Raw genomic sequence first — 21629 nt, 5'->3', positions numbered from 1 at the left:
TTCTATACACCAATAATGAAGCAACAGAAAGATAAATCGAGGAATCAATTCCATTTACAATTGCACCAAAACCCATAAAGTACCTAGGAATAAACATAACCAAAGAGGTGAAGAATGTATACACTGAAAACTATAGAAAGCTTATGAAAGAAATTGAAGAAGACACAAAAAAATGGAAAAATGTTCCATGCTCCTGGATTGGAAGAACAAACATTGTTAAAATGTCGATACTACCCAAAGCAGTCTACATATTCAATGTAATCCTTATTGAAATAACACCAGCATTCTTCACAGAGCTAGAACAAACAATCCTAAAATTTGTATGGAACCAGAAAAGACCCCGCATAGCCAAAGCAATCTTGAAAAAGAATACCGAAGCTGGAGGCATCACAATCCCGGACTTCAAACTGTATTACAAAGCTGTAATTATCAAGACAGTATGGTACTGGCACAAAAACAGACATCAGATCAACGCAACAGAATAGAGAACCCAGAAATGGACCCAGAAATGTATGGCCAACTAATCTTTGACAAAGCAGGAAAGAATATCCAATGGAATAAAGATGGTGATGGGACAACTGGACAGCTACATGCAGAAAAATGAACCTGCACCACTTTCTTACACTATACACAAAAATAAACTCAAAATGGATTAAAGACCTAAACATAAGACAGGAAGCCATCAAAATCCTTGAGGAGAAAGCAAGCAAAAGCCTCTTTGAGCTCAGCCGCATCAACTTCTTAGCACATCTCCAGAGGCAAGGAAAACAAAATTAAAAAGGAACTGTTGAGATTTATCAAGATAAAAAGCTTCTGAACAGCAAAGGAAACAATCAGCAAAACTAAAAGGCAACCAACAGTATGGGAGAAGATATTTGCAAATGACATATCAGAGAAAGGGTCCAAAATCTATAATTAACTTATCAAACTCAACACCCAAAAAACAAATAATCCAGTGAAGAAATGGTCAATAGATATGAACAGACACTTTTCCAAAGAAGACATCCAGGTGGCTAACAGACATATGAAAAAATGCCAACATCACTCATCATCAGGGAAATAGAAATCAAAACCACAATGAGATACCACCTCACACCAGTCAGAATGGCTAAAATTAACAACTCAGGCAAAAACAGTTGTTGGTGAGGATGTGGAAAAAGAGGGTCTCTTTTGCACTGGTGGTGGGAATACAAACTGGTGCAGCCACTCTGGAAGACAGTATGGAGGTTCCTCAAAAAATTAAAAATGGAATTACCATATAACCCAGCAATTGCACTACTAGGTCTATATCCAAGGGATAGAGATGTACTTCGAAGGGGCACATGCACCCCAATGTTTATAGCAGCACTATCAACAATAGCCAAAGTATGGAAAGAGCCCAAATGTCCATCGACAGATGAATGGATAAAGAATAGGTGGTACATATATACAATGGAGTATACTCAGTAATCAAAAAGGATGAAATCTTATCATTTGCACCAACGTGGATGGAACTAGAGGGTATTATGCTAAGTGAGATAAGTCATTCAGAGAAAGACAAATATCATATGACTTCACTCATATGTCGAATTTAAGATACAAAACAGGTGAACATAATGGAAGGGAAGCAAAAATAATATAAAAACAGAGAGGAGGACAAAACATAAGAGACTCTTAAATACAGAGAACAAACTGAGGGTTGCTAGAAGGGCTATGGGTGGGGGGATGGGCTAAATGGGTAAGGGGTATTAAGGAAAACACTTGCTGAAATGAGCACTGGGTGTTATACATAGGGGATGAATCACTGGAATCTACTCCTGAAATCATTATTGCACTATATGTTAACTTGGATGTAAATTAAAAATAAATGAATAAATAAATAAGAATATGTACTATATTCAATGGAATATTAGTCATAAAAAGAATGAAATCTTGCCATTTGTGACATTATTGGACTTTGAGAATATTATCCTAAGTGAAATAAGTCATATGGAAAAAGACAAATACTGTGTGATTTCCCTCATATATGGAAAGTAAAAAAATAAGTGAACAAACTAAAGAAAACAAACTCATAGATACAGAAAACACAGTAGTGGTTACCAGAATTTAAGAGGGTTAAGGGGTGGGTGAAATGGGTAAAGGGGGTCAGCTGTATGGTGATAGATGATAATTGGACTTGTGGTGTGATCATGTGGTAGTGTATGCAGATGTCAAGTTATACACTTGTACACTTGAAACACGTATCTATGTATGTGTGTGTGTGTGTGTGTGTATACACACACACACATATGCATTTGGCATGTATATACATACATGCATACATATATACAAGAAAGTACTCTATGATTCCCTTTATGTGAGCCATCTAAAGCAGTCAAATTCATAGAAACAAAAAGAAAGTAGAATGATTGTTACTATAGGCTCAGGGGCTGGGGAAAGAAGGGTTGTTTTGTTTTAATTTTTTTAACATTTATTTATTTTTGAGAGAGAGAGAGAGAGAGAGAGAGAGAGAGAGAGAGAGAGAGACAGAGCATAAACAGGGGAGGGTCAGAGAGAGAGGGAGACACAATCTGAAACAGGCTCCAGGCTCTGAGCTTTCAGCACAGAGCCCTATGCAGGGCTCGAACTCACGGACCACAAGATCATGACCTGAGCCGAAGTCGGATGCCTAACCGACTAAGCCACCCAGGTGCCCCCAGCGGAGTTTTTTTTTTTTAGTGGGTATAGAGTTTAAGATTTGCTATATGCAATAGTTTTGGAAATCTGTTTTATAGCCATGTGAATATACTTAACACTGCTGAATTTTACACTTAAGTATGGTTATGATGGTAAATTTTTTGCTATGTGATTTTTAGCCACAATAAAGTGCAATGACAAAAATAACTTACTACAAAGCTATAAGAACCAAGAGCGTATTATACTGGCATCCAGTCATACATCCAGATTACAGTAGAATTGAGAATTCATAAGAAAACCCTTATTTTTATGGTCAGTTGATTTTCAACAAGTATGCCAAGATCTAAAGGTATAAAATTTTTGGAAAACAGAGTAAATATTTCTGACCTTGGATTAGGTAATAATTTGTTACATTCGACAATAAAAACACAAGTAGTAAAAGAAAAAAAAACTCTGATAAATTTGGTTTCATATAGATCAAAACTTTTTGTGCTTCAGACAACACCATCAAGAAAAGACAACCTACAGAATGGGAGAAAATATTTGCGAAGTATATATCTGATAAGGAGTTTTATATCCAGAATATATAAATAACTCCTACAACTCAACAATAAAGACAAATGACTCAATAACAAAAGGGCAAAGGATTTGAGTAGGCATTTATTCAAAGAATATATACAAATGGTCAATATGTGGATGAAAGATGCTGAACATCATTAGTCAGTAGGGAATTACAAATCAGAACCACAAGATTGCAATTCATATCTGCTCGAACTGGCTAAAATAAAATGGACAGATAAATGTTGGTAAGGATGTAGAGAAATTGGAACTCACACTTCTAGTGGGGATGTAAACTGGTGTGGCCTGTTTGGAAAAAAAATTCTGATAGTTCTTCAAATGATTAAACTCAGAGTTACCATATGACATAGCAGTCCCACTCCTGAATTAAATACATAGGAGGAATGAAAACATACGTCTGTGCAAAAACTTTACACAAATATTTACAGTAACATTGTTGATAATAACCAAAATGTGGAAACAGTCCAAATAGCCATCAGCTTATAAATGAGTACACAAAATTTGGTATATTCATACAATGGAATGTTGCCAATAAAAATAAATATTGATACATGCTAAAATATGGACATACCTTGAAAATAATATGGTAGATGAAAGAAGCCAGTCAAAAAAAGGCCACACTTTATATGATTCCACTTATGTGAAGTGCTCTTGCATAGGCAAATCCATACAAATAAAAAGATCATTAGTGGTTGCCAGGAGATGAGTATTGGGGATGGGAGGAGAGATATGAGTACTGACTGCTAATGGATATGATTATCTTTTAGGGTGATAAAAGTATTCTGAATTTAGATAATGGTGATGGCTGTACAACTCTATATGTGTATTATGAATCACTGAATTATATAATTCAAAAGGATGAATATTATGTGAATATCATTTCAGTAAAGCTAGTATTTTAAGAAAGTTTCAGTGAGCTGACACTCCTCCTTCATCATATTAAAAAATTAACTCTCTATTTTACTTTTTCTCCTAGTAGTTATAATTGTTTACTTTTCCATAGTTTTTTTTTTGTATGTGTGTGTTAATAGGTTTTTATACTTGGGAGACTTTTATTGATTATTGTTTGATATGTATTTTTAACAAAAACTGTATAAACTGAAATGAAAGTTTCATATCTATTTTGATACCTTTGATGACTATAATACTACAAGTATTTAAATATAAATTGTTCTTCAAGAAAATTTTGTTATTAACAATACAAAATTGAATAAAAATGATGTTACAAGTATTTGAATTCACATCATATATTAAAGAACATTTTGGTTTTTAACTAATGATTAAATTATGCCCTCTTTTGGTTTGGTTAAAAGCAAAGAATTGGAAGCTGTCTGACTTGGAAAAGACATTATTCATTCATTTCCTCAAATCCTCAGAACATAACCAAAAACACCATGTCAAGTCATATCAACATTACTATTAAATATACTTGTTACTTTTTACCTTGTTCTGATATCTTTGATAAAGACTGGGAAGGTTGAGTTATTGTGTTTTTCAGTATAGTGTTGTGAAACTATTTTTTATTAAAGTTTCTGTGCTTTAAGTTTTCATCAAAACTTAGGGCTAGAGATTTAACTTACTTAAATTATGGAAATATCTACCAAATTCACTGGCAAAACCATTTTTCATTGTTAAAACATTCACTCAATCTTTCATATGCATTCTGACTATGCCCTCTTTGCTAATGGAAGAGGCAAGGTTTTTAACAAAAGTTATTTAGCACTTTCACTAAAATTAATTAGATAGGATGGGTTGGGCCATTTGTTTCGTGTCTTAAAAATTTTTTTTTTCAACGTTTATTTATTTTTGGGACAGAGAGAGACAGAGCATGAACGGGGGAGGGGCAGAGAGAGAGGGAGACACAGAATCGGGAACAGACTCCAGGCTCTGAGCCATCAGCCCAGAGCCTGACGCGGGGCTCAAACTCACGGACCGCGAGATCGTGACCTGGCTGAAGTCGGACGCTTAACCGACTGCGCCACCCAGGCGCCCCCGTTTCGTGTCTTAAAGTAGAAGAGTGGTTGTGAGAGGGGAAGTGGGAAGTGATTACTTTTAAGATACACAGGTGTATATGTTCCCAGGCATATCTGTACTTTTGAAGTTAAAGTGTTGTGTACATAATCTCTTAAACGTATCCTTGGCTTTGTATCCCTTTTAAAATCTTTGTTTCCTAGAATATTTTTCCTCAACTTGAAGGCTAATGTTCTACCCCACTCTTAGTCTTTCATGAAAAATAACCTCGTGGAACATACATTTTATTTGTATGCATATTGTGTACAAGGATATTGATATGCTGGTACACTTCCTGTTCACTTGGACCACATTTTGGCAAAGACCACATTTTGCCTGTGCCTGTTGTGGACAGATTTCTCTTGGTGTCCAGATTGAACCTCTGAATCCTTCACGACTGGTGGCTCTTACTAGTTGACTAGAGCTGGCATAAGAGACACTTCTCTTTCATACCACCTTTATTAGTTTCCTCACTCTGACATATTTGTATCTTCTTTTTTTGTAGTTTAGATATCCTAATTACATTTTACTTTTTTTATTTTGTTTATTAATGTGATTTTTTTTATTATTGAGCTTATCCTTCAATCAGTTTGGAAATGTGTTTGGAAATAATTTTCCACGAGTTTCTTGCATTTCTGTACATTTTGTGAACAGAAGCTTTGGTTGCCTTTGTTCTCGTCTACTTTTACACATTTTTTTTTCTATAAGTGAGCAGCTTTGGAATATATAATGACTAGAGAGCAATGCATAAGTTTATTATAGCCTTGGATGATACGAGTTGGTTCGTTCCTTTAGAGCAAAAGTGATAGGCTTATTGCCCATTACAATTACTCAGATTCCCACATCTCAGGGCTCCTTTCCTGTATCACAACCCACCACGTGTGCATATCAACTGTCCCCACTCAGGTTCTCTGAGAATTGGGACTCTGGAAACTGGAGCAAGAAAATGCTGTCATTTTGGTTACTCCTGTTGTTGTAATAAATGCCTGTGCCTCTGACTCAGGACACTTATTACTTCATCTGGTAATGTGAGATAGTGATAGACTAGTTTGTTAGCGTGAAAGTGGCTAAAATCTCAGAGCCTTCACAGTTCTTGACAATATGTAGGAAATACAAATAAGCAAATAAATAGCTACCAGAGTTCAGCTCAGAAATGTCATTTTATCCATGTTTTTCTTTAAAAACTAACATATATATCATATGTATAAATGTGGCATAAATTTCTCAGATTTTTTTCTTAGGTTAAAGTAAAGGTTTGGCATAATTCTGCTATTTATATTTAATGACTTTTGAAAGCATAATAAGCCATCTGTTTCTCATATGCATATAAGTTTGTATTATATGTATGTATGGATATATACACATATATGAGGGGTGTGTATTCATGGTTTGAAAAACCAAATCAATCTTGCTTTGCTTAATCATGTTTTTAAGAATTCCATGTGTGTCATGATGATGTATTATTTGCCTCTATTCCAGAATATTGGAAAGAAGATGACCTGCCAAGAGTTCATTGCAAACCTCCAAGGGGTAAATGAAGGTGGTGATTTCTCCAAGGATCTACTGAAAGTAAGTATTGAAATATTGGTTTTTAAAATATGCTTGTATGTATCTTTCTGCTTATTTTTAAATATAAAATAGATAGGCTAAGGACCACTTAAGTATTTGGTTTTTGCTTTTGGTTTTGGTGATATTTCTGTTGGGCCTCATCCTTGATGTGTCAGACTGCAAGTACCCTTTAATGAATTAATGCTAAAAGTTCACATTATAATCAATAATACTGAGATAATAAGTAGATTTGGAATAATTGGTGATTCATAGTGGGAAGTTTTTGATTCATTTGCAAGTGTACTGTCAGAACTTGAGAAAGATCACAAAGGTATATTCACTATGGAAAAGAAAAAAAAAACATTTACATGGTATAATGGAAGCAGTTCTGACTGTATTCAGTCCCTAGTTACAGAGCCACTTAGGTTGTCTATGGAAATGTAAGTAATTGCAGAATATCTGAATTATTTCTACTTGGCTTTATTATTGGTAACAATCAGCAGGCTTTTCCCTATCAGATTTTCAAGGAGACAACAAAATCAGCTTTGGAATTCATAACATTCTATAGCAGTATACATGAGATATGCATTTGATTAAATACAAAATAGTGATTGATAATAGATGTGAATATTTTAGAAGTTCAGGATAAGATGTGTATGTTCGCAGATTTCTATTTGATTCTAGCATTCTTTTCTAAAACTTTGTACATATGTAGGCTTTGAATTTGCTAAGGAAACACATGTGAATCATGGTATAATCTTTCTCTCTCAAAAATAAACAATAAAAAAAAGAAATGAGAATTGACAGGAAAAATTTTCACAGTGAACCTTTTAGATTTTATTCGTAGGCTTATGGTAACATGCATGACTGTGGATGAATTATTGGGCAGATTTAGAGCATGTCTGTTGGAGCTATCTGAAACCAAATGTAGTTAACATACAGTCCAGTGGCTGCCGTTCACCTTGGGTAAACATATGTTCTTTGATTTACTTTGCCAAGAATTTGCTGGATGACTTGTTATAGTTGGGACTATATTGAGATCCTATTTATAAACCTCAGGGGAGAAAACATGTATTATACTCTTTTTTATTTACTGTAGGAAGATGACAGTGAAATAACACCGAAAGTGACGGTGGCATTTAGCATGGAAATTGCCAGGTAAAATACTGATTCCCTTTGATAGCAAACCTCAGCCACTCACCCACCTAAGATGAGGGTTTTCCCTTTCAGTAAGCAGCTGGATTTTACTGCAGATTTCAATCAAGAAAAGGTTTTCTTCAAACCATTTTTGTTTCATTTTTCTTTTTGATGTGGCTCTCCTTTTTTCCTTCCCTGCCCTCCTTCTTCTTCCCCCTCCTCCTTTCCCTCCCTTACTTCCTCTGTTTCAATTTAAATATGCCTTTTCCTTTCTCTTTTGTTTTTCTTTTTGTCTCTCTTCTTTCTTCTCTCTCATCTCGCTCTCTCAGACTCTCCCCCTCACTGTCTTTCTCAGTGGCTATCTCATGATTCTCTTGAGAGATAAATTAGTAGGTGGAATTCAAGTTAATATTTGAACTTTTGTGGAAAGTGATTATACACATGCCATACAGACAGATAACATACCTATATACAGATAAACAGAAAACACTTGGTATCATCTTACAAGGTTTTGAGTAACCTAACTCCTTTACACCCTCTCTCCAACTTAAAAATTACAGGCATATACAACATTCAGTTTAATTTATTAGGTAACATGAATAGAGTTAAATGGATTGAACTGAGGTTTTCATTGATACATAGTGATATTATTACTTTTAGATTTCTTTGGATCAAAAGTAGCATTTTTTATTTATTTTTGTTTATTAATTTAGATAGAGAGTGTGAGCATGGAAGGGGGCAGAGAGAGGGAGAGAAAGAATCCCAAGCAGGCTCCTTGCTGTCAGCACAGATCCTGATGCAGGGCTTGGTCTCACAAACCGTGAGATCATGACCTGAGCCAAAATCAAGAGTTGTATGCTTTAACCTACTGAACCGCCCAGGCACCCCAGGATCGAGAGTAACAATTTAATTTATGTCTCTTCAGATTTCTTTGGACCAGTAGTAACATTCCAACTATGGTTAGATAGTAGGGAATATTTATTGAAGGCCTACTATGCGTTCAGTGGGGGTTGTGAATTTGGAGAACTAGCTAGAACTAAATGGACTCCTGTCCTCACAAACTACTGAGAAAGATGGATGGTTCTTTTTCCCTTAAATGAATAGTTATTCCATATTAAAATTAAAATATAAACTGTGCTTGTTCTCAACAGAAAGTTACCAAAGAAGATAAACTGATAAACCTTAATGTATTTATTTTTAAAAATTTTTAACATTTATTCATTTTAGAGAGACAGAGCGCCAGCAGGGGTGGGGCAGAAAGAGAGAGGGAGACACAGAATCTGAAGCAGGTTCCAGGTTCTGAGCTGTCAGCAGAGAGCCTGACCAAGGCTCGAACTCACAAGCCGTGAGATCATGACTTGAGCTGAAGTCAGATGTTTAACCGACTGAGCCACCTAGACACCACAGCCTTGAATGTATTTAAATGTATGAAAAATGAAAAATTTATTTCAAGGCTTTAATTCAGAGACTTATATTAATATTTTGCTTTAATTTTGCCTTGAACTACGTTAAAGGCATAGATGATACATTGAGCTCTTTTTCACAGTTTACAATTCCACAGCAGTTTCCCTTTTCACTCAAATGACCTAAACAGATAAATGAATGCTTTGTGCAAATAAGAATGTTTCCCTTGCAAGTTGCTTTGAGTATAAATTCTAGATACCTATAGTATAAAGTAGAATAATTTGGATACCAAAAGACAATCAGTGATAAAATATTTAATTTCTTTGAAGTTGAAGTCTGGCTGGGAGGATGTGATATTTGAGATAGGCCTTTGAAATATAGGTACAATTGTACTATTAGATTTATTTTGGTTTTTAGTTAGATTATTATTCTGTTTCACCTTCCACCCCCTTTCTCACCCATATAAACATTAATGTTCCCTGTGGTAAGTACCTCTCCTTATTATTTCACCAAATCAAGACAACACTTCATTTAACAAAATCTGCCAAGCCATCTGTCATGTTTCACGGCTGCCCATCCCAACACTTGGATGTGGTTTGTGCTTAAGCATCCTTAGGACGATGTGGAAAAGAAGGGAAAATGGATATTCTGCTTTTAGTTCTGACAGAATAAGGCATTCCTAAGATTTTATAATAAGTAATAAAACCTTTAAGTACATGAATAGAGAGGGATGAGAATGTAGAATGTGGGCCAGCTCTGGATTGGAGGCTGAACTTTCTGAGAGACATTATCACGTGGTGATTATGATTATGGACTTGGGAGCTATACTGACTGGGTTCTAATCCCAGCTCCTGCTGAGGGATCATAAGTAAATTCACTGAAACTTAGTCCCTTGACTTCCTCTTCTGTGAAATGGGAGATTTTATTAGTACCCATCTCATCAGTTGTTTTAATAATTGAATGAGTTACTATATAAAGCCTTTAGAGTCCTAACATATAATAAATGCTATATATGTTAGATATTATATATTTTTATTTAAAATATTATTTTATTTGTTACCAGCTTGAAGTAGACTGGGAAGGGCCTACATCCATTTCTTCCAGGGTTTGGATCTAAGGTGTTTTTACAACTACTAGGACCAAGTAGTTTTTACAACTACTAGAGCTAATTAAGATTAGCTTTAATGCACAAGACCTCTATTGCCCATCCTTTTTTAGCCTAGGCATACACATTCTCTTGCTGTTTCAAAGGGACCGTCTGTGAACTTAACTTTGAGCATTTCCTCCTTTTGTGGTAAGATTTTTAACTGTCATTTATGGCTTCCTTTCTTTCCAAAGACTTGTTGGTTCCACTTTTGCACTGTTGGTGGGATTGCAGACTGGTGTAGCCACTCTGGAGAACAGAGTATGGAGGTTACTCAAAAACTTAAAAAACAGAACTACCCTACAATCCAGTAATTGTACTACTAGGTATTTACCCAAAGGTTACAAAAATACTGATTCAAAGGGGCACATGCACTCTGATGTTTATAGCAGCATTATCAGTAATAGCCAAACTATGGAGAGAGCCCAAATGTCCATTGCTTGATGAATGAATAAAGAAAATATGGTGTATATATATACAATGGACTATCACTCAGCCATTAAGAAGAAAAAATGAAATCTTGCCATTTACAATGATGTGGATGGAGCTAGAGAGTATTATGCTAAGCAAAATAAGTCAGAAAAAGACAAATACCATATGATTTCACTCATATGAGGAATTTAAGAAACAAAACAGATGAACGTATGGGAAGGAGGGAAAAAAGAAAAAGTGAGAGGGAAACAAACCAGACTTTTAAGGATAGAGAACAAACTGAGGGTTGCTATAGGGTGTTGGTGGGGAGGGCCTAAATGGGTGATAGACTTTAAGGAGGGGACTTGTTGTGATGAGCACTAAATGTTATATGTAATTGATGAATCATGAATTCTGCTCCTGAAACCAATGTTGCCACTGTATGTTAACTACCTAGAATTTAAATAAAAAATTAAAAAAAAAAAAAAAAGACTTGTTCGTTCTGAAGAATCAAAATTTTCCACAAGAAACATTTGTTCCATAAAGTCTGTGTTAACATTGTGGAGACACTTGAAAATGAACCTTGGTTAATCCTGTATTTTCCTTGCCTTTTTACCTTGTTAACAACAGGTTATTTCTCCTCGACTTTATCTCTCTTGCCACGCTTTTATATCTTATATTTGGCTTGGGTCTTTGAAGCTACAAGGGTGGTGGTCCCGTACCTTCTTACTTAGGACTGTGTGGAGAAAACATAAGGGAGCAGGTGGGCATCTAGCAACCTTTCTTTTTTCCCGCAGAGTTTTAGACACTTCAAATAATTCCCATCTCCATTAATATCCCATGATTGTTTGGGGATCTTTAAAGAGAACAAGAACTAATTTGCTTCCTCAAAGGTTCTTCCAGATTCCAGGACCAGTTTAAGTTTGGTCTTAAACTGTTCTGTAAGTTTTATTTATCTGAGTTTCCTGTGGATCTCTATTCTTGGCTATAACAGAAAAGCCACATTTTTATCTTCAATCTATTCTGCTTTCCATTTCTAATCCTGTGATAATCCTTCATTTCTCATTATATATGGGGGAAACACAAGAACTTTGGGTGATAGCCACAAGTTATTTAAATATTTAGAAGGAAAGTAGCCATTTCAAAATACATTTACATGAAAGTGGGGGACGAAGTAAAAAGAAATGAGTCAGAAGAAGGAGCCAGTGAAAAGCGTCATAGTGGAAGGTCAGTTATTGGGTGCATGATTGCATTTTGGGTAGATCCAGACTGAAGGTTTCTGCAATGAAACATGAAACCCTAGTTGTTTTCTGTCTCAGCTTTCTTATTGCCACGTACCATTTGATACTCAGATAAAGTTCTTTATATTTTTATCATCGTCATAGTTAAGTCTTTAATTTTCTTTTTTTCTTGAGCAGCAAATGAATTCAGTAGGTGCCAATGGGAATTAGGGGAAAAAATAGCTAGGGGCACCTGGGTGGCTCAGTCGATGAAGCATCCAATTCTTGATTTCGGTTCAGGTTATGATCTCACAGCTTGTGAGATTGAACCCTGCGTCTGATAGTGCGGAGCCTGCTTAGGATTCTCTCTTGCCCTCTCTCTCTGCCACTCCCCTGCTCTCAGGCTCTCTCTCTCTCTCAAAACAAATAAACTTTTTTTTAAAGAAAAAAACTAGCTAAAAAATCTTCTTTAAGAATTTTTTATATCATCTTAATGATAGAGAGGGTAGAATCAACAAGACACCCAAGTCTCTCAACATGATTCTAATATAAGTAAAACACAAAACTGAATACAATTTGGAGAGTGTTTTGAAACATACCTCCTTTGCCTCCTTTTAAGTTTGCTTACATACACAAATAGCTTAATAATAGCTCCAGTTACAAGGCATTGTCACTGGAAATCATTAAAAAGCAAGGTAAATAAATCTTTCTTGGGCAAGTCAATAACACGCTATCCTTTCAGGCTATTGCTTGTGATTAGATGTTTGAGTTTAGAATATTCTTCAGAAATTTAATTTTTCGGGTGGAAATTTTTGCACCTATCTCCTTTCTTGGAAATTTATTAACCTTGAAATTAACTTTCAATCTCTTAAGGGAAGACCAAAAGTTTTCATTCTCTCAGGTGTGTAGTTAACATGCAGTGTGCACGTGTGTGTGTAAAGATTGTGGGGTAGGGGGGAATGCCAGTTAAATTGATAGAACGTAAATCAGTATACCTAGCTTAGTGGAATTCATGTGCTTCATTTCATTAATGGAATGGTAAGTAACATAGTGAATTAAATTATTACATATTGTATTGGTCAGAATCCCAATAAAAATTGTTATTCAGATGTGTTTGTTTTCCCTTAGCTTTCACAAAAGACAGAATTTAGGTGAGGTTCTTTTAAAAGAAGTTTCTGAGGATATACAGGTTACCTATGTCCAATCCTTTATTTATGTATTTGGCTGAAAGTGTTATGTTTGTTCTAAATGTCGTTTTCTTATTTGGTATTCTTAGGGAAGAATAATTTGTGACAATGATGGAGAAATTAGCCAGGAGGGTTGCGTTTAAACAGAGGTTTAAAGGTTAGCAAAGAAAAAGGTTTGCGAAGAAAAATACATCATGTTTTATTTTCAAGTTTTTATTTAAATTCCAGTTAACATACAGTGTAACATTAATTTCAGGTGTAGAGTCTAGTGATTCATCACTTATATACAATACCCAGTGCTCATCACAAGTGCCCTCCTTAATACTTATCACCCATTTAAACCAGTCCCCCTGCCCACCTCCCCTCCAATAATCCTTAGTTTGTTCTCTATTATTAAGCATCTGTTTCCTGGTTTGCCTCTCTCTCATTCTCTCTGTCTCTCTTTTTTACCCCTCCCCCCATGTTCACCTGTTTTGTTTCTTAAATTCCACATATGAGTGAAATCATATGGTATTTGTCTTTCTCTGGCTGACTTATTTTGCTTAGCATGATACTCTCTAGATCCATCCATGTCATTGCAAATGGCAAGATATCATTCTTTTATGGCTGAGTAATTTTCCATTATGTATACACACACACACACACACACACAAATACACATCACACATCACATTGTTATCCGTTCACCAGTCAATGCACATTTGGGCTCTTTCCATAATTTGGCTATTGTTGATAATGCATGTATACATTTGAATTAGTGTTTTTGTATTTTTTGGGTAAATACTCAGCATGATTACTGGATCATAGCATAGTTCTAATTTAACTTTTTGAGGAACTTCCATACTATTTTCCACAGTGGCTGCACCAATTTGCATTCTTACCAACAGTATAAGAGGGTTCCCCTTTCCCTGCATCCTTGCAACATTTCTTATTTCCTGTATTATTAATTTTAGCCATTCTGACAGGTGCAAGGTGGTATCTGATCGTGGTTTTGATTTCTGTTTCCCTGATGATGAGTGATATTGAACATCTTTTCATGTTTCTGTTAGCCATCTGTATGTCTTTTTTGGAAAAGTGTCTATTCATGTCTTCCATCCATTTCTTCACTGGATGATTTGTTTTTTACGTGTTGAGTTTGATCAGTTCTTTGTAGCTTTCTGATACTAACCCTTTATCTGATATGTCATTTGCAAAGATCTTCTCCCATTGTGTAGGTTTCCTTTTAGTTTTGTTGATTGTTTGCTTTGCTGTGCATAAGCTTTTCATCTTAATGAAGTCCCAATAGTTCATTTTTGCTTTTGTTTCACTTGACTAGGAAATATAAAATTATATCGTGAAGGTTCAAAACCATAAGGCTTTGCAATGACTAACAGTTGTATTTAAGGGTAAACAAACAAACAAAATCAATCAGCCATTAGACATAGCGGTGATTTTTTTATAATCTCAAACCCCAAAAAGTACCTGTTTTACACAGTGTGACATCAAGAGCTGTAAGGATTTTTCTTAAAAAGAGAGAGAACAAAACCAGCCCACTTCACTTCCAGAATTATGTTTATCTGTCTAATTTGACCCTTTCAGCAGGGAGAAGATTAAAAATTTAATACTGAAAATTGCCCTACTTTTCTTTATCCCAAAAAGCTGGCCTTATGCAACATCCTGTACCCTGACTACATAAGCCATTCTTGCTCCCTACTCTTTAATCTTTACTTCCAGTGTTATCACTGAGGACAAATATAACTAGAGAAATCTGAACAAAGTCAGGTCTTACTAATGTCAGTACTCTGGTTGTGATATTATACTATAGTTTTGCAAATGTTACCATTGGAGGAAACTAGGTAAAAGGCACAAAAAATCTATTAATTCTTACAACTACATGCAGATCTATAATTATCTCACTAAAACTTTCAATAAAGAAAAGGCCCACTTAAAAAAAAAAAAAAAGAAGAAAAGGCAAATGGGCCTGTTCTCTCCATTCAGAGATTTTGGCGTCATATAAATTAGCTTAGTGAAATTTTACTACTCCTGTCTTTCTTTTAAAGTACCAATATCATGATCAGAACTTAGACATAACAGCAGCAGCATTAAAAACAATGGTATATTAAGAAAAAGGCAATGGGAATTAATTTCAAGTGTTGAAAGCTGGAAAGTCGCATAAATCTATTTTTAAAAACATTATTATTACTCCGGATGCTGTAGAGAACTGTTGGAAAGATGTGAGAGTAGAAATGGAAAAGATGGTGAAGAAATGATCTGTCCATGAGAGAAGGAACAGTGGCTTGGATGTGGGTAGTGACAGTATTGAGAAAAACATATTCACTATTGACTTATTTTTAGTTTGTTATTAGAATTTCTGTTGCTAAATTTCCCCTGAATTGCCCCTCTGCCCTCTCCTACATCACCTGCATTCTAAATTGTGTGGAATGGAAGAGCAATAATAGGTAGAAGAACCCTAATTGTTTCTTCTGAGTTAATGTTTAATCTGTTAGGCCTAATGTGATGGTAGATTTTGTGGCTCTGTGAAGTGAATAGCATCAGATTTGGAAAAAGCAAGCCCAATATTTTACCTTGGCCAGGAAATTACCTTTTATCAGTTTCCTTGTGTATAACATGGATAATAATACTTTCCTCCAAGAGTGATGATGAGGATTAAATAAAATGATGTGTGTTCACTCCTTCTCTCTCTGCCCCTCTCCCTCCCTCCCTCTCTGTGTCTCTCAAAATAAACATTTTTTTTAAAGGGGCACCTGGGTGGCTCAGTCGGTTAAATGTTCAACTCTTGATTTCGGTTCAGGTCATGATCTCATGGTGCGTGGGATTGGGTGATTGGGCCCTGGTGACTGTGCGCAGCCTGATTAAGATTCTCCCTCTGTCTGCTGCTCTCCCACTCACGTGCACTCTATCTTTCTCTCAAAATAAATAAATAAGCATTTAAAAAAAATGATGTATGTTGAGTGGCTACTAGCATTGTGTCATTCAAGTGTTCATAAATGTTAGCTTCTTTGTTTTTTTCTGTTGCTCTAGTTTTTGTAACTAGGTTGTGAAGGTCACTGGGCTTTGAGCCTATCTTAATGCTGCCAGTGGTGGACTGGGTGGACCTTTGGTGTGATCATTTTACCTCGTTGTACCTTAGTTTCTTCATTTGTAAAATAAGAAAAGTTAGGCCACGTCCATAACGTCTGTCACCGTCACTTGCCACCTGGACCAGAATTTCTTGCTCTGTTTTTCTGTTGTGCCCTTATCTTTTCAGCTAAATATTCATGATAAAGAAGCTGGAAAAATTCCATAGATGATCTTTAAGGTACATTTCAATCCAAGTATTGGAAGCATTCTTAACATAATTTTTTCTTCATAAATTCAAATCATATCTCTCAAGTTTTAACTTTTAAATATTGTATTTACTGGTTTAGACAAAGAAGTGTGTTCTTAATGGTGACAGTTCAGATTTAAATCCAGGAAAATTACCTTTGTGGTAGCAGCATTGTCAAAGGATTAATCCTAAAGAATTCTATTAGAGGAAGAAGCAGGCTGCAGTCTGAAAAAAGTCTAAACTTGTTATAAATGAAAAGCCTGAAGTGAATTCTCAAAAATACTTGATCTGAGTTATATTCGGAGTATGTAGTTGAAAATAGGAACTTATGGGTGGTATTTAAGTGTAGCTAAAAAAAGAGCATCAACTGTTGCCTAGAGTAGGTGATTTCTCTCAGAGAGAAGGTCATGGAAACCTGGTAGCAACAGTATCTATGGAGGAAAAGGGCTTGGATGCTTATCCTGGTTTAGGCAGGAGAGCTTTTAAAGAGAAAAACTATGTTAGCAAGCTTTTTTAAGAGAAAAGCTTTAAAGGTTCTTGTTTAAAATATGGAATATTGCTTTTCTCAGTAAAATGAATCAAGCTGAGTTGTGACGAAAGGTTCGTGGTGTGTTTCTGCTTCTGCTTTCCCCATGGAGATCTTGAAGCATGTTTTGCTTCTAGTCGTGTGCTCATCATGAACAGAATAATGATGCTGCCTTTCATATGGTTCAGACCTTGAATGAAAAGTGGTGACTATAATGAGGATAATACTTTGAAGTAGCTGAAAATCCACAAATCGTGTTCATGCTTTTAAATATATATATGTATGCATATATATATATATATATGCATACATATATATGCATACATATATATATCTCAAAAAGAAGTCTGGTAGAACACTTAACAGAACAGATGCTACTTAAAAAGTACAAACAGATTTTTAACAAAAAAAAAAAAAGAAAAAGAAAGAAAGGCAAAAAGTTGGAGTAGGGGAGGTGGTAATCATTAAGAGTACTTTAGTGTAATGTTAATGAATCCCAGAGAGATTCTATTTTTAATTTGATCTTGAAGAAGTGCTATATAATTTCATATTCAGCTGCATCTATGGAAATTCGATTGTGTGTTTGGAGATTTTTAAAAATATCATAACATAACCCATCTAGGTTGCTGCTCCTTTCACTGACATATGACCATGTGATATTAATGAGTGTAATGGGTCGCACTGTGAATTTAAACCATCCTCCTTTTTCTTATGGTACACCACGTGGGGATGGGTTCCTTAGGAGTGATGTGCTTTTTTTTAAAACAGGTTTGCAATGCTGTGGTAAACAAACTATCAGTAAATACTGTATTCTAAACACAGTGTTTACCTATCCATTAAGGTATGGTGAAACAAATTTTAATTTAAAAGCATTTTTAGCTGTATAATAAAAAATGCCATAAGTGAAAACAATTTTTGTGGTTGTATTAATGCTTTGCTTTAAGGTCAGTTGTCTGATAAAGACTGAAAGTTGAAAGCACATAAAAAGTTAAAATAAAAACTCTGAACAGCCACAATAAATGGGTGTTATAGCGTCTGTGTAACACACCTTAAAATTTTACTCAGACCCTCATTTGTGGCCTATTTTTAATAATAACCACAATTTTTACTTAAAAATTTTGGCCTAATCTCCTTCTTTGGTATATCCTAAGCAAATGGCCATGCAGGCACAAGTGAATACCAATATGTAAACAACTGCTGAAAACTATGGACTGGCTGGGCCCCTGCCATTGATCATCTCTGAGCCAGCTCTCCACTGACAAAGTAATAGCCACATCCAATTGATTTTTCTAAAACAAAGTTAATAAAACACACGTGTTTAGGTTGTTATTTAATTTTTTAGTTGATATTATTTTGAGCAAATATTATCCCAGTTAGCCATAAATTAGAAGGATGGAGTTGAAGGGAGTGCTGTTATCTATATGGACATTAGCAAGAAGTGATTTGATAATGAGGTGAAGAGAAAATGAAACCTTAAAAAGCACTGGTTCTCCAATTGGAGCAGCTGGAGTTGTTTTGACAAAGGACAGGCAAATCCCTGTAGTCAAAACAGCTTCTCAGAGAATGGCTCTATTACATAGCACATCAGAGTAATGGATGCACTTAATGAGTCATCAGAAATGTTGCATTATGCTTATTTAGTTTAAGGAGAGAGTGTGAAATGGATTTGGAAAGATTGCCAACAAAACTATTTTATAAAGATTTTGGTATCAGAAATTAGCTTCAATTAGAAAATCCACTATTGTAGAATAATTAATATCTCTACTCATTTTTGGACTTCATTCCCTGTCAGCGTTGGATTTTTTTGCTGTTAATTTAAAGTTTTTTGTTTATTTTAGTTGTTTTAACATTTATTCTTCCCTCAAACTTTTCATTGATAGCAGCATAGTTGTTGTGTTGTAACATTGCTTTGTCAGAAACACTAGGAAACAGCATTTTCCCATATTTCACAAGGGAGTGTTTCCTGGATGATGTAGGTACACAAACCTTCCCTTTGCCACTATATATTCCTGTAGTTCTCCCTCATCTCAGCTACCTGTTGAAAATTCTGATACTTTCAGATAAATTAACTACTGTGTTCATTTCTACATACTGCCATTTGAAGACCACCGAGGGAAGTCAGTACCTAATCCTGAGGCAAGTCATTTCATCATTGCTTAATTCTAGAAGCAGTCAGAAGCACTTATTCCTTTTTTTTTTTAACGTTTATTTATTTTTGAGACAGAGAGAGACAGAGCATGAACAGGGAAGGGGCAAAGAGAGAGGGAGACACAGAATCCGAAACAGGCTCCAGGCTCTGAGCTGTCAGCACAGGGCCCGACGCGGGGCTCGAACTCACGGACTGTGAAATCATGACCTGAGCCGAAGTCGGACACTTAACCGACTGAGCCACCCAGGCGCCCCACACTTATTCCTTAAGAATGCAACATAAATAAGTGGTTTCCTCTTTTTCTTTCAATTTTTTTTCACCTCTAGGAACAGAAATCAAAGACAAATTTGTGTACCTAAAATATTACATTAAAGAATTGTTTGCATTTCAGGTTGTTAGTCATATGTTGTAGACTTAGGCAAAAAAAAAAGACATATTTGAAAAATTATGGATTTTGAGACTATCTGAATCTTGATTAGATGATATGGCTTGTTGCTTGTGTATGATATTCTCTGTGATGCTTTTTTTAAAATTTGAGTGTAGGTGACACACAATGTTACATTAGTTTCAGGTGTTCAATTTAGCGATTGATAAATTTATACATTATGCTATGTTCACCACAAGTATAGCTACCATCTGACCCAGTACATTGGTATTACAGTATAGTTGACTTTATTCCTTATGCTCTGCTTTTTATTCCTGTGACTTGTTCTATAACTGGAAGCCTGTATCTCCCACTCCCCTTTACCCATTTTTCCCAAACCTCGACCTTCCTCCCCTCTTTTTTTCTTTGTATTTAGAGTTCTGATTCTGCTTTTTGTTCATTTTTAAAAATTTTAATTCCAGTTTAGTTAACATACACAGTGGTATATTAGTTTTAGGCATGCAATATAGTGATTCAATAGTTCCATATATTAGTGCTCATCAAGATAAGTATACTCTTAATCCCCTTCACCTAACTTATCCATGCCCCATCTACCCCCCACTCTGGTAATCATCTGATGTTCTCTATAGTTAAGAGTCTTTTCTTTGGTTTGTATCTCCCCTGCCCTTTGTTCATTTGTTTTGTTTCTTAAATTCTACATATGAGTGAAATTGTATGGTATTTGTCTTTCTCTTACTAGCTTATTTCACTTAGCAGAATACCATTAAAACTATCCATGTTGTATCAGATGGCATGATCTCATCATTTTTTATGGCTGTGTAATATTCCAGTGCGTGTATATGTATATGTGTATGTATACATGTGTGTGTATGTATATATGTATATATATGTAATGTACATATATACATATATGCACATTACATACATACACACATATTTATATGTATATGTATATGTATATGTATATGTATATGTATATGTATATGTATGTCATGTATATATATATGTATGTGTGTGTGTGTATGTGTGTCATTTCCCTTATCCATTTTCCCTGACTCTATTGTTAAGGATAGAGACTGTGTCTTGTTGGTCACAGTATCTCTTATACCTAGTGTAATTCCAAGAAAAATCAGATATTTAACAAATACTTGCCATTTTATGTAAAATGCAGTGATTTCTGACCATGGTTAGGCTTTGTGAGCATCATGTGAACAACTTCATATTATATGGAGAATTGTGAATGTGTGTGAGTATGTACATAATTCCATCTTTTTTTGAGAGAGAGAAGGTGAGAGAGAGAGAGAGAGTGAGAGTGTGAGGGGATCCATAGTTTTAATCAGATTGTCAGAAGGATCTTGGTTCTCCCAAATATTGAGAGCCTATAGACCTAAGACCCTCCTAGATTAGAGACTTATAATACCTTGTTGTTTTAATTTAAATAACCACACCAATTATTTAGGAGAAAGAGTTTTTCTTTCCCCAAAGCATATTGTTCATTCATTAAGGTCCTGCTGTGGGCCAGTCTCTGTGCTGGATTCTGGGGTATAGCCCCTAAATAAGACAGACACAGGTTATGCCCTCATGGGGCTCAGAATTTGGTGGGGAAAACAAATATTGGACCTGTGATTATACAGGTTATAAAATGCTTTACTTTGAATTATACACTAATTGTGTTTAGGTATAAAAGGCATACTTAATAGATTTGCCATGAATGGCAAAAGTCCAAAACTGGATTAAGATGAAATTTGATAGGATTCATGAGTTTCTGCTTTGGTAAAGACTGTGCTAAATATATTGGGGAAAGCAGAAACGAGTGAGAAATGCATCCTTCCCTGAAGGGATTTTTAATATAGTTTGGTGGTTCTCAACTCTGGCTGTACATTAAAATCATTTGAGGTGAGAGGAGAAAAAATAGGCAACTAACATATTCTCACTCAGATAGAAACCATTAAAATGGTATAGACTCT

The 21629-nt window shown here is 35.3% G+C and overlaps 1 protein-coding gene across 4 annotated transcripts in view; it reads left to right on the top strand.

Annotated features, from left to right (window-relative positions):
• Positions 1–21629, top strand: part of PSD3 (pleckstrin and Sec7 domain containing 3) — a 674080-nt gene that overhangs the window by 318589 nt on the left and 333862 nt on the right. For all 4 annotated transcript variants that reach the window (XM_043562534.1, XM_043562553.1, XM_043562562.1 and 1 more), the window contains one exon: positions 6724–6813. In XM_043562534.1, coding sequence (XP_043418469.1) covers positions 6724–6813 — 90 coding nt within the window. The remainder of the gene's footprint in view (positions 1–6723; positions 6814–21629) is intronic.

This window comes from Prionailurus bengalensis, chromosome B1 (assembly GCF_016509475.1).
Source record: "Prionailurus bengalensis isolate Pbe53 chromosome B1, Fcat_Pben_1.1_paternal_pri, whole genome shotgun sequence".
NCBI lineage: Eukaryota > Metazoa > Chordata > Mammalia > Carnivora > Felidae > Prionailurus > Prionailurus bengalensis.
Note: the sequence above shows the minus strand (reverse complement) of the source record. Positions and strands in the feature narration are given on the sequence as shown.